Here is a 12,645-nt window from a genome sequence, read left to right on the forward strand (position 1 = left end):
AGCTGTTAAGAGATAATATTTATTATTATATACAAACACATTTTGTACATTAATTAAATAGAATGAACTCTACTCTTCATTCATCAAATCATTTGGTTTGGTGTCCCCCCTTCCCCTCCCACCCACTCCTCTGAAAAGCCCGTGGTCATTCCTGGCACTCCAGAGGCTGGGAGCCAGTTGGCCACAAGGTTCCTTCTCAGGAGTGAGGGCAGCAGCAAGATTTGACCTGCTGGTCACAGCAGGGTCCCCCCTGCCCTGCAACAGCACCATGGCTGCTCCAGGTAAAAAGGAAAAAAAACCAAAAAGGGGGCACCCAGGTGGGAAAGGCAGAGGGGTGAGGAGGGGGCTCTGAGCCCCCCCGTGTTGATAAGGTAACACTGAAACGCACGGAGCCCCCCGAGGGCCAGGGACTCCAGACACTGCTCAGCCATAGGGGAAAAACACTGAACTCAGGGACATCTGTGCAGGGACCCAGCTGTCCCCAAGAGAGCCAAGTGCCCACAGGTCACCTCCTGTCCCTGCCCTGTCCCACCATGGTTCTCCCAGAGCTTCATCCTGCCTCGCTCTGCTCCACCTCCCTGCACAAACCCTCCTTCCAGCACACCCTGGCATGGATCTGGCCCCTCTGCAGGGGTGCACAGGCAGCCCCCCAGCTCAGCCCCTGGGACAGGGCAGGCTCTGCCAGCCTCACCTCCACTGCCAGGGAAACGTGGGAAAACCAGCTGAAATGTCTTGGCTTTAGTGTTTTGGTTCTTTGCTAAATCAGCTCATGCAACAATCCAGGCACGAGGAGCCGCTCTCTCCTCTGGGATGGGGCTGATCCTAAACACAGACGTGTCCCCCAGGAGGGACAAGGCACTGGAAAGCAGCTGCTTCACCCAGAGCAGAGCTGTGCAGGACAGAGCTGCTGCCCTCACCCCACTGCAGCACAGCTCCCTCCAAGCATCACTCGTGGCTCCTGGGATGGCAGCTCCCACCTGCACACAGCACCTTCCACCTCCCAACCCACCCACCAAGGGAAGTTTAGGGACAGAAAAAAAGGGGCTGAACTGTAGCTTTCTGCTTTGGTTGTGCCCTAGCCTGGGCAGACTTTGTGCCTGGGGAAGGGAAGAGCTCCTCCTCCCCTGAGGAGCAGGAAAGGTGACCAGGAATCACCTCTGTGGCTCTCCCACAGGGGCTGGACACCGCCTGTTCCACCCAGTCCCACTCTAACCACAAAGCTGCCACACCTGTGGCCTGTCCCAGGTCAGCTCCCACCTGGGATCAGCACCTGGACTGCAAACACAGCTGCAGGGGCAAAGCCAGGGATCGGGGGTCAAGGAAAAGCCAGGGCACGAGCAGGGCAGGGTGGGAACAGGTAGCTGGCTCACCTGTGGCCTCAGAGGAGCCAGGGGACCAAAACCCCCCATCCTTCCCACAGCCCCCCCAGTGCCTTCCCTAGGGAAGGGAGGTCACAGCAGCCCTGCTCTGTCCCAGCTGCTCCGGCTCTGCTCAGAGGGATCCATGGGTTAAGGATGATGGTGAAGTGAGAAATAGTAACAAACAAAATCCAAATGTCTTCCTGGCAGTCCAAAGTGACAGCAACGGGGCTCAGGACAGGTTCCTGGAGCTTGGCTCTGAGCTGGGCGTTCTCTCTGCTGGTGCTGGGCAGGGGCTGCTCTCCCCCCGGTCCTCCAAACCTCTGTCCTGGTCACTGTCCCCCCCCGAGGCTGGCAGGGGCCCTGCCACGCCGCTGCTGCCCGTGCAGTTTTTACCACCGGCTTTTGCTCGGCTGTTTGAGCCCTCCAGAGCCTCAGTCTGCTTGGGAAGGGAGGAGCTGGGGACCACCCCCTCCTGCAGCGGGGCAAGAGGGGCAGCCCCAGCAGTGGGGGAAGCATCTGCTGCAGCCACCACGGACGTTGAGGTGACCTCGATGGTGATGGAGCCCACGGCCGTCTCCGGGTGCTCGCTGCTGACCCTGATGCGAGCGACCAACCCCGAGGCCGCGGCCGCCTCCTGAGGGGTCCCGTTGGCCACGGCCTCGTGCACCACGGTGGGCTCCAGCAGGGTGCTGCTCAGGTCAGACAGGAACGAGGCCTCTGTGACGATGGCGGCCGTCTCTGCCACCCAGTTGAGGTCGCTGCCCACGGAGGCGGCGGCGGCGGCGATGACGCTGGAGGCCTCGCCGGGGCTCAGGGCGGCCGGAGCGCCGCCCTCCCCGAGGGGCCCGGGGGCCAGCGGGGCTCGGCGGGGCCCGGCCTCCACCGGGGCGGCCGTGGTGTTGTTGTTGAGGTTGTCCTGCAGCGTGGTCTGGGTGCCCTGCCCGACCTGCTGGTTCTGCAGCAGCATCTCCTGGATGCGGATCTGCTGCAGGATGGCTGGCAGCTCGTAGTGGTGGAAGAAGTAAATCATCGAGTGCTGGCGGAGGAAAGGGAAAGGTGTCACAGGCCACCACATCCCAAGTAAACCAAACTTCTCCTGAAGAATCCTGCTGCTCTGACACCAGCAAGTTTGCAAAGATTTATCCCTTCCACTATGATACTGCAAGCTGCTTTATAGTTTCTCTCTGAAGACAGGCACAGAGTACAACCCCTCTCCACTTGCAAAGGCTGGGAAAAGAAGGATGACAGCATTCCTCTGGCCCATCCTCTATTCCCTGTCCCCACCCTGCAGCAGGTCAACAACCAAATTCACCCAGGTATGCTTGATCCAGGATATCAGTCATAAGCTTGGAGCTGATCCCACCAGCACTCCTCACTGCACAGGCCTGAAGAGTTCCTCTGCAAGGCAGAGCCTCCCCAGGATTTATTCCAGAAGGACAGAAATCCTTCCCAACAGCCCTGTGGCATCAGGTTATTGTCAGTCCCATGGCTGGACTGGAGGCAGCAATCCAAACATCCACAGCCTCATTCTGCTGCTCCATTTCCACACCAGGCTCAATTCCATCTCTTAAGAGAAATGAGGATCCCTTCTTCCAACCTAGCTGGAGAGGAAGTGTGACAAAACCCCCCAAGGTGCAGCAGGGACTCACCTGGATGAAGAGCCAGGAGGTGACAAGAGCCAGGCTGCTGTACTGCCCGTTGAAGCGGTAGTGGTAGGCGTAGAAGGCAAAGTGGTACAAGTAGAAGAATCTGGACAAGAAAGCAAGAAAAATCAGGAAAATATGAGCTCCCTTCTCTCCCAACACCAGCCTGAGCTGGGGCACTTCACAGGGAGTGACACAGACTCATTAAACAGATAATTAGAGATATGAATAGGACAAAACAAGAGGCTGGGGAAGATCAAGGTGATTCCAAGACCCAGGCCCAAATCCAAATTGGAAAAATTTCACTTTGGACCCTGTGACGTGTGGGGCAGCTCTCGAGCAGCCACACAAATAACACCCTTAGGAGAGGAGGCTGTTGTGCCTGGGGTGCTGGGAAGGATCAGAGCAGCTGGGGGAGGACAGGCAGAGGGAATGTGGCCACAGGCAGCCCTCACCTGAGCCAGTGCCTCTTGCTGGTGTTGGTGTGGCAGCAGATGGCGTCGTACTGGTCTGCCAGCCACACGATGAGGATGATGTAGAAAGCAGTTGTGGTGTCATTGAAGAACTCAGACATTATGGCCTCCATACCTGGGGACAGAGGGGACATCAGCTACAGCCAAGGATGCTCTGCCTGCCACATCCCACAGATCAGCTGCGTCTCGCAGCGCAGATTTTGGGAGGTTTTGCTGCTTTTTAAATTAAAATTGTACAAATGCAACGTGGCCACACAGTGCAAGTCCGCAACGAGCTCCAGGGACAGACAAAGCCTTGGATTCTGGGATTTCCCAACAAACTGCTGCTTTTCCAGGGGACCCAGAAGGACAATGGAGCTGACTGTGCCATCAAATTCCAGAGCCTTCTGCCTTGTGATGAGCAGCCACAGTAACCACCTGCTGTGGCCAGCTGGGAACAGGGAATTAGACTTCCCACAGATCCCAGAGGGACGTGCTGCAGACACAAGCAGTGAAGCAAGTCCTTACCGACCAGAGCCAGGATGACAGTGAGGAGTGGAGCAGCAGGGAATGCAATGGTCATGTTCATCTCCAGCATCTGCAACAGGTCAACTGCAAGAGGAAAAACAGGCTGAGGCACAGAGAGGATGGAGGGCCACAGAACCCTCCACCCCACAGTGCTGTCTGCTCAGTGCAGCCACATCCTCTGTCCCCAGCCAATGCTTCTCAGGACAGAGAATAAGCTCTGGGAAGTGCAGTGATGGGAGCAGGAGGATGTACTCTCCGTGCAGCTACAGGTAGGACCCTTTAAACTGATCTAATGATCCTCAAGGTCCTTCCAACCCAAACCTGCTGTGACTCTACAACACCCTGTGCTGCAGCAGGCACAGTACCCAGCACAACCCAAAGCCCTTGGCCAGTCCTTACCAATGAAGACAAAGATCTGATGGTGTGAGTAGCGCAGCAGCATCGAGACAGAGAGAGTCTGGAAGAGGAGAGAGAAGGGGAGGCAGATTAGAGCCCCACGGGTGCGGGGAGTCGCTCGGAATCGCAGTGCGGCACAGACCCAGGCGAGTCTGGGCTTGCACATCCCACGTTCATTAGCTGGAGCTGTGCAGAGCCATTTCCCAAAGAGTAATTAGAGCTTCACAAACAGCAATTAATCTCTGTGCTGCTGCAGGGGAACAGACAGTAAGGGATTTGTTTGTAAAGGGACCAAGCCTGAATGTTTGCACTGGGGCCACACCAACCCACAGAGCTGGGAGCAGGGATTTTCCCGTGCTCCATCCCGCTCCTCCCTGCACTCAGTTCCTCCTCAGTGCCCGCAGTGTGATTGTGCACAGACCTGCCCCATGGGTGGGACAGCCACACACAAAGAGACAGTCACCCACAGCCACCCAAGACAGCAAACACCAGGTAGTTATGGCTTGGGATCTTGTCTGATGTGTATCTGAAAACACCTTGTCTCACACATCATCATTTGGTTTATCTTGATCCCTGCTGGCAAATCAGTCTGGGCTGTTCTTAAAAGTCTCAGAGGACAAATGTCTGCACCCTGTACTGACAGCTGGAGTGTTTTAAGGACACTAAGAAATTAACAGCAGCTCCCTTTTGACAACAAAAACAACACTGCATTTTAGGTCAGCTCTACTGTTCATTCCACTGGTGGACTTCAGGAACTTAAAAAAAAAACCCAAGCAAACAAAAACATGCCCAAGAGTAAGGCCTCATCCTCCACCAACTACACTTTAAAAGCAGACGAGAGCTCTGCTGTATCACCAAGCACTCACTGCCCAGCACCAGGCTGAGGCCAGGCGCTGCCCAGCTCACAGTGACTTACGAAGATGACCATGATGACGAAGGCTGCCAGGTAGGACGTCCTGGCCATCCACATGCTGACAAAGCGATAATGCTCCCCGGACACCACGTTGCGAAGGAAACCTGGAGAAAAAGCACAAACACAAGCTGAGTGTGATTAAACCACAGACTAAGAACCAAGCTCCAGTGCCTGCTGAAGAAACAGGATTTGGAGCAAATCCTCAGGGCAGCACTCATTGTCATGCAGGGCGGTGAGGTGGGAGGAAATCACGTTTCCAGACACCTCTCCCCTCCTGCCTCTCTCGTTTTGTCCTTGACAATAACACAGGGAGCTGCTCCCTGCATTACAGATTAATCAATAGTCAGAAGATGATAGTCAGGCACCCACAGAACAAACACCCACTGCTCCAAGCAGCCTCTGCTGAGACTCCTCCAGGCCTTACCTTTGTTTTCCTCATTTTCAGCTAAAGCTTTGACACTGGACATCAGGATATCATCGTAGCCCAGGAACTCATCCAGCAGCAGGCGGCTGAACCTGTCCCCAAAGCACTGATCCCTTGTAGGATCTAGAGAGAACACAAAAAACCTTTCACACTGTTCACACCTGGAGCCACAAAGGCACAAGGTGAGGGATACTTGTGCCACCAGAGCTGTGTCTGTATGTGGACTTGGAGCAGTAAAACCAAACCTGGGAGGCCTGGGAGGGAAAATCTCACCCTCCCTGACAGATCCAGCCACACTGAAGTGCAAATGGCAGTCGGGCCTTAAGGACTGTCAGGGATGTCACACTCTGTGCTGGCACAGACACAAAGGGAATTTGCCCTCTAGGCTTGGCCTGTCTCTGGGGCTCACCCTGACTGCTCATTACTGCACAGGAGAGCTGCTTAACCCCCATCCAGCTCTGCTTCAGCTTGAGTGGGAGGAAGTGATGAGCTCCTCTCAGGTTGCTGCACTAACAGATACAGAGGTTCACAGGCACGAGAAGGTCTGAGGCCATGTTCCTGACTTGGACAGGTTTTAACAGAGCAAATGCCAGGAGAGGAGAACACTGTTTGGGGAAATGACCTGCTGGTGCCCACAGGGGCACAGCAGCACACACAGTGTGACAGATCTGTGAGCACTGTCCCCTGCTCCTGCACAGCTGCTCTGGCCACAGGCTCTAACCGCTGCTCAGAGCTTCAGTGCCTCCTGCCAGGGAGAGAGCTCTTCCCTGCTCCATGTGGGAAAACTGTGCTGGGCATGACATCAGGGCTCACTGAACCAGGCTCCACCATTTCAGAAAGCTCCTCTGAAAAGCTGTGACCTACTAAAGGCAGACAGGCTGCACAATGCAGCTCTCCTGCGTGGGAAGTGAGCACCATCAGCTTCAGGAAGAGTTCCCAGAGATGGTGTGGAGGTCTCTGCACTGCAGGTACCCACCCCTGAGCCTCTGCCCTGCCCAGGCTGCCTCCCACTCACCCAGGGTCACCACCATGACGGGGATGCTGAGGCGCTGCCGGGTGCTCTGGGACAGGCGCAGGAAGCCGTATTCCAGAGAATATTCCACAATGTACTCCTCCTGTGGCCACACTGGGAGAGAGACACAGGGGGACAGACTCAACACCCACATCTGCAAACAGCCAGCACGAAAAGAAGCCCCTCTGGGCTCCCTCCCTCCCTCCCATCATGTTCTTGAAAAGGGAATTGGGGTTCTAAGGTGCAGGAAGCCGTATTCCAGAGAATATTCCACAATGTACTCCTCCTGTGGCCACACTGGGAGACTCAACACAATCTGCAAACAGCCAGCATGAAGAAACAGCCCCTCTGGGCTCCCTCCCTCCCTCCCTACCATCATGTTCTTGAAAAGGGAACTGGTTGTAAATGTGGGCTCCAGGCTTCCCTCAACCAATTAAACATAAATCAATACAAACTCTTTGGGATTACAGCCCTTGACATTAGTCCTTAATGTGGGATTTCTGGGAAAGCTTCAGGGCAGCAGTTCCAAGCTCTGCCCAGACCCTGCCCACACCTTTGCTTGGCAAGCCCAGAGCCACCGGTTCTTGCTTTGCTCAATTTCTGCTTTCCATGTTGTTTGGGAAGCAGCAGGAAAATCCACTTTACACCTGCTGAACACCAAGTAAATGCTGCAGAGGTGAGAGCCCAGCACTTCCCAGGGGACTGAGGTCACTGCTGCAATTACATGTCAGAAATGAAGGCAGCAGCAATTACAGCTTTCCCAAAAACTGGTGGGGCCTGAAGTTTTCCTGCTTTGGTTTTTGTTTTTGGTTTTTTTTTTTTTTTTCAAGAAAGCTTCCAAAGAGATGCTTTTTTTGCTACATCATCTCTGAAAGGACAAAACCTCCTGCTAAGCCAGAGCCAAGCAATTTAATCCCTGCTCTTTCAGACTGCCAGGGTGTATCTCCAGGAGGGGGGAGGCAGCTGTCAGGCAGCTCCCAGCACCACCCACGGTGACAGTTAAAGGGACACAAGAACTGAACAGCCACACACCTGACCCAGCACTGACAGAGATCTCTTGATCCCCTTATTGGGCAGCAAACACAAGCTGGGCTGTTGGGTTTGTCTTTTGTTTCCATTATAAACAGTTTTGAGCTCAAAAGGAAATCAAGGGTTTAAATATCAACAAACAATTACTTCCTTTGTATAATAAAATATTTTTTTCATGGTAAAATATTCTGACTAAACATAAAATTTGGTGCGCTGAGAAAACAGAAAACCTGGAAAAAATAAGAAAATCAGGTATTTGGGAATGAATTAAAGATGTGAATTTTGTAACTAATCTGGGAAACAGCCTGTTCTCTTCCTCTCCTTTTCTGGATTGTTTCCAACCAAGCATTCAGCAAAACAAGGGACTTCCCACCAGTGCCCCAGCCCAGCACAACCTGGGCACCAGCAACAAAGGTCCAGCACCAAAAACATTCACTGCTCTCTGGTCTTAATGACCTTTAATTCAGGGCTAATGAGCTCTGGATGAGCATCAAGACAGTGTCCAGTCTCATCCTCCTCCACAGCCACAATTCCAGCATTCACAGGGACAACAGCGGGGTGAAAGAGGCCAACTTCTGGCAAATTTTGTGGAAAAAGCCAAAGAATCCAAGTCCACATCTCTATTTTAAGATAAATATTCCTTACTACATTTCCTACCTTAACCACTAGAAACAGAAGTTTTTCCACACTGGAATTGCATTTTAAATAATACAAAGCTACTAAATCTGCCTCTGGAATTTACAAGTGCTGAGCAGCTTAGGTCAGGCAGGAAAAGGGTGGGATAAGGCCAGGGAACATCCGAGTGGAACAGCAGTGCTGTATTGCAATCCACCAAAACCCGCTGGGTGGCTTTTGGGATTAATTAATTGTAGCAAATTGGCTGCTCCAAGTGCTCGTGTTGGCTCAGCACCCAGAGCACAGCCCAAACCCTGCTCATGTCACTGTCAGGAGATCCCTGTGGATTGCAGGGGACAGTGAATGGATCAGAACAGGGGGTTCAGGCTCATCTGAGATACCACAGGAACCTGCCAGGCCAGAAGCTTTGTTCACCTGTGGTTGATCTGACACCTCCTGGCCTGGCAAATTTTCTAACCCAGCCTCCCCCCAGCCCCAGGGCAGAGCTTGCTGTGGGTCTGCTGTTAGTACTGACAGCATTATCCCCAGGAAGACATTGAAGGTCACTGTGCAGGTGCCCCAAGGAGCCAGGATGGGACGTGTGGGGAGGAGGATGATGATGGGAGGAAGGAGGAGCACAGGTAGCAGTGAAGGTGTGATTACCTGCTCGGGCTAGCATCTCAAACTCGGACACAGTCTCCCGCAGAGGCTGCATACCTTTAGTGGCTGCGTCACTAAACGAGAACTCCTGGCTGTCGTTGTGGGGCAGCTCAGTGCTGCTCACCCGGGATGGCTTGAGGAACACCTTGGGCTCGATATCCAGCTCAAACTGTTGGAAAACCAGAGTAGGGAAAGCCACCTCAGCAGCCTTCTTATTGCACCTCTCACCTGCCACGCTCTCTCTATCCACACCAAGGCCTAACCCCACAAAGGACGTTTTCTCTGGTTTTCCTTTCTGTGTTAAACCATCAGAGGCCAATGTGGGGATTCAGGAGCAGCCAAGGAACAGGCTTTGTTTCCAAAAGACCAAGGAATCACACAGAGACTTCACTTCCAACCACGACTTCCCCCCAGCGTACACATCCTTACCTTGATGGAGCTGTTTTCAAACATATCCACAGTCATTTCTTCCTCTTCCTCCTCCTCTTCCTCGGTCGTGGACTCAACCACCATTCCTGGGAACTTCTCCACGCCGCAGAACTGCAGGAAGATGGGGGCCCGGCTGGAGTTGCGCTGGATCTCCACCCTCAGGATGCCATCGCGGGGCCACTTGTCCCGCACGTGCTCCAGGCAGTTGATGGGAGAGCGGGAGAAGGCGATGTGGATGTAGGCCAGGATGAAGAGCACAAAGAGAGCCTAAAGGGCAGGAGACAAGGCAGACACTGTCAGACCCCCCCAGTTATCACCAGCTCTTCTCTGCCTGTGAAACACCAGAATAATCTGGGTGAGCGGACGAGAGCTTTGATGCTTCTCTGCAGCAACAGGGCAGCAGCCAGACCTTGGCATTCCAGCAAGGCATCAGGAACCAACTGCTCCTGCTCGTGAGAGCTGACAGTGACAGTCTTCTGAAAGCTCAGGTCCTGCATCCAACAGCGTCCCCAAAACCCACCACACACAGCACCAGTGTGGGATGAGGCACGCTGAAGGAAATGGAAACACATCCCCGCCTTCCAACCCTTCCCTCCTCAGCACAAAGAGTTTCCTGCTGAAACCTAGAGAAGCCTGCCCAGCTTTGTAAAGGCAGAATAAAGAAAACTCCAAGCAAACCAACCCACCCCTGGGCAGGATGACCCAAACCCAGATCTGTTGCCCCAAAGAACAGGAGGCTGAGCTGGCCCCCGAGGCCATGCACAGAGCACCACAGCTCCCTGTCCTGCCTCCGTCCCAGGAACAGCCATAAACCACAGCAAAGCAGGGTGGAATAAAAAAAAAACTCATTCCCTGGAGTGAACAGAGACGTCCAAAGTTCAGAGCTCTGAGCACAGCTGGCACAGCGAGCGGCACTGCTGAGCTCAGAGCGCCCTTCCCAACCACCCTGCTCTGCTCTGTCCTCATCAGCCCCGCTGTCCTGACCTATTTGTGATGAACAAACAGCCTGGTAAACACCACTCTGCAGAGGAGCTGCACAGGGACATGTGAGGGAAGCTAAAGCAGAGCCACCTCCCTGGTTGCAGGAGCCACAGAAGATCCAGGGGTAATTCCAGGGCTCGGGATGGGAATGTGGGTACCCACTTCCCTCCTGCCAGCAGCTGGAGGAGAGCTGGGAGCAGGCTGCTGACCCCTGGCCCTGCAGGCTGCTCTCCACAGAGCCCTGAGGAAGTTCTTCCTTCTCTGGGAGGAGCTGGGATCAGAGGCAGAAGCACAACAAACTGCTCCCAGCCACTCTGCCTGACCACTGCACCGTTAGCACTATCCCTGTCCCAGCCGGTTTGCTGGGATGCAGATGGACAACTGGGAGAGGGAACGGGGATGTGGAAAACCCAAACGTCTCCTGAAAGGGTAGAAAACCTATCTGTGCAGCATGAGAGAAGCTGTGCTGAATGTTTTCTTGCTGAAACCTAGAGGAGTGTGCTGCTGTTGCCTGGCAAGCTGCTCTCCCCTTCTCCTTTCTCTAATTTCCCACCCTGGAAGCCGTGGAGCAGGAAGACAAGACTCCAGCAAAAACTCCAACAATCCAGTAGGTCATGTGGGAAATGTATCCAAAAAGTGCCATTGCTAGGAAACAGAAAATGAAACCAGCCTGGCTGCCCAGCAAGCTGGCTCAGCAATTTCTTCTCAATTTACAGATCTGGAAGAGCTCCAGAGTGAGGGAACACCGGGACCACCACGGAGACCAATGTCTCCCTAACAGGAGGGGCCCACGGGAGCTCCAGGGACAGCTCGGTGTGCGTGGGCCAAACACAGCCTGCTACCTCCGGTAGAGGCAAGACTTTTGGTGTTTCTAATGAAACTCCTGCCCTCAGCCCGGCCGCGGGCTGGGAGGAGCTGCCCCTCACCTTGAGAAGAACGAAGAACTCGAAGACGCGGCGGAAGGAGGGAGGGAAGAGGCGCGCGTAGGTCACTGCCATCTTGAAGAACAGCGCGTGGAAGAGGCGGTCCCGCACGTTAATCAGGGGGTTCTGGTTGAGGTTGGGGTTGCGGACGCCGCGGTTGTTGCCGCCGGCGGCCCCGGCGTTGTTGGCCGGGTGGTGGTTGTTGGCGTTCGGCTGGTTCTCGGACATCCTGACGGCAGGGCCGCTGAGGGCTGGGCCCGAAAATGCTGCTGCTCCTCCGCGGGCCGGGCTGGGGCCGGGCGGGCGCGGCACCGGCGCTGCCTCCGTCCCCCTCCCCGGCCCCTGCCCGGCGCAGACGCCTCGGGGTGGCGGCGGGTCAGGCCCGATGGGTCAGGCCTGGGCGCTCAGTGGTGCCCGGTAGCTGCGCGGCCGGGGCAGACGCATCAGGGACGTGGCTGCCGGGATGTCCCCGCGGCCATGGGGGTCTCTCGGCGGGGCGGGGAGGCGCGGCGTGGCCCGGGAGCGGCTCGCGGCTCAGCTGTCCCGGCGCGGCCCCGTCCCGTCCCTTAGCGCTCCGCCGCCATTTTCCTCCGCCGGCCACGGCGGCTCGTGCGCGTGCGCGCACACGCGCGCCCAGGGCACGACGGGACGGTGGAGGACACGCTCCGTGCCTGGCCCCGCCTCTATGCAAATGAAGGGCTCTCCCACGATGCACCGCGCGCAGGCGTCACTCGGTGCGTCCGTTTGGCCTCGAAAATGGAAAAAAATTCACCAAAAGGGAAGATTTAGAATAAAAAAATTAAAACTCATCGCCTGGGAGATGACCCTGTGAAGAAGAGCGCAGGTCAAAAAAAGAGACTAACTCGTGCTGAGGTAAAAGTTGTCAAAAGTGGGAGGTTTAAAAAGCGCTGCGGGTGTACAGCAATTCGTGCTCGCTTCGGCAGCACATATACTAAAATTGGAACGATACAGAGAAGATTAGCATGGCCCCTGCGCAAGGATGACACGCAAATTCGTGAAGCGTTCCATATTTTTTCCCGGGTACGGTCTCGAAGCCTCTCCCCGGGGTTACCCTTTTGTTCCCCCGAGACCGGCACGGGGCGTTCCAGCCCCCCGCGAGGTCGGGGGAGCCCCCCAGACGCGGCCCTGGCACAGGTGAATATCAAACCCTCTGTCCAACTGACAGAAGGAGAGGATACGGTCTTAAGCTGTGCCAAGGGAAATTTAGGTTGGGTATTAGGAAAAGTTTTTTATGGACGCGGTGCTGCCCGTGTCCCGC

The 12,645-nt window shown here is 55.1% G+C and overlaps 1 protein-coding gene and 1 non-coding gene across 3 annotated transcripts; one reads left to right on the top strand and one right to left on the bottom strand.

Moving 5' to 3' along the window:
• Window positions 1-3: 3 nt before the first annotated feature.
• TMEM259 (transmembrane protein 259) lies at window positions 4-11,956 on the bottom strand. 2 transcript variants are annotated; one of them, XM_066566426.1, is made up of 11 exons: window positions 11,370-11,956; window positions 9,463-9,729; window positions 9,091-9,202; window positions 6,733-6,843; window positions 5,718-5,840; window positions 5,297-5,397; window positions 4,384-4,441; window positions 3,985-4,068; window positions 3,460-3,592; window positions 3,011-3,110; window positions 4-2,397 (listed from the first exon to the last, which is right to left on the bottom strand). In XM_066566426.1, exons 1-11 carry the CDS (start codon window positions 11,592-11,594, stop codon window positions 1,591-1,593), a joined length of 2,121 nt encoding a protein of 706 aa, XP_066422523.1. In that variant the 5' UTR covers window positions 11,595-11,956; the 3' UTR covers window positions 4-1,590. The 2 variants fall into 2 exon arrangements, with proteins under 2 accessions (XP_066422523.1, XP_066422522.1); XM_066566425.1 differs by having other exon boundaries at window positions 9,037-9,202.
• A 338-nt stretch (window positions 11,957-12,294) lies between these two features.
• Window positions 12,295-12,401, top strand: LOC136567132 (U6 spliceosomal RNA). Its single transcript, XR_010785108.1, has one exon. It is a non-coding gene; the product is annotated as a U6 spliceosomal RNA (small nuclear RNA).
• The last annotated feature ends 244 nt before the right edge of the window (window positions 12,402-12,645 follow it).

This window comes from Molothrus aeneus, chromosome 27 (genome assembly GCF_037042795.1).
Source record: "Molothrus aeneus isolate 106 chromosome 27, BPBGC_Maene_1.0, whole genome shotgun sequence".
Classification (NCBI taxonomy): domain Eukaryota; kingdom Metazoa; phylum Chordata; class Aves; order Passeriformes; family Icteridae; genus Molothrus; species Molothrus aeneus.

Coding starts and splice junctions, on each gene's coding strand:
- TMEM259 (XM_066566425.1), bottom strand. CDS start 11,594: ATGTCCGAGAACCAGCCGAACGCCAACAACCACCACCCGGCCAACAAC. Junction 9,730..11,369: donor AGTTCTTCGTTCTTCTCAAG/GTGAGGGGCAGC, acceptor CCTGCCCTTTAG/GCTCTCTTTGTGCTCTTCAT. Junction 3,593..3,984: donor TGTCATCCTGGCTCTGGTCG/GTAAGGACTTGC, acceptor CTCTGTCCCCAG/GTATGGAGGCCATAATGTCT.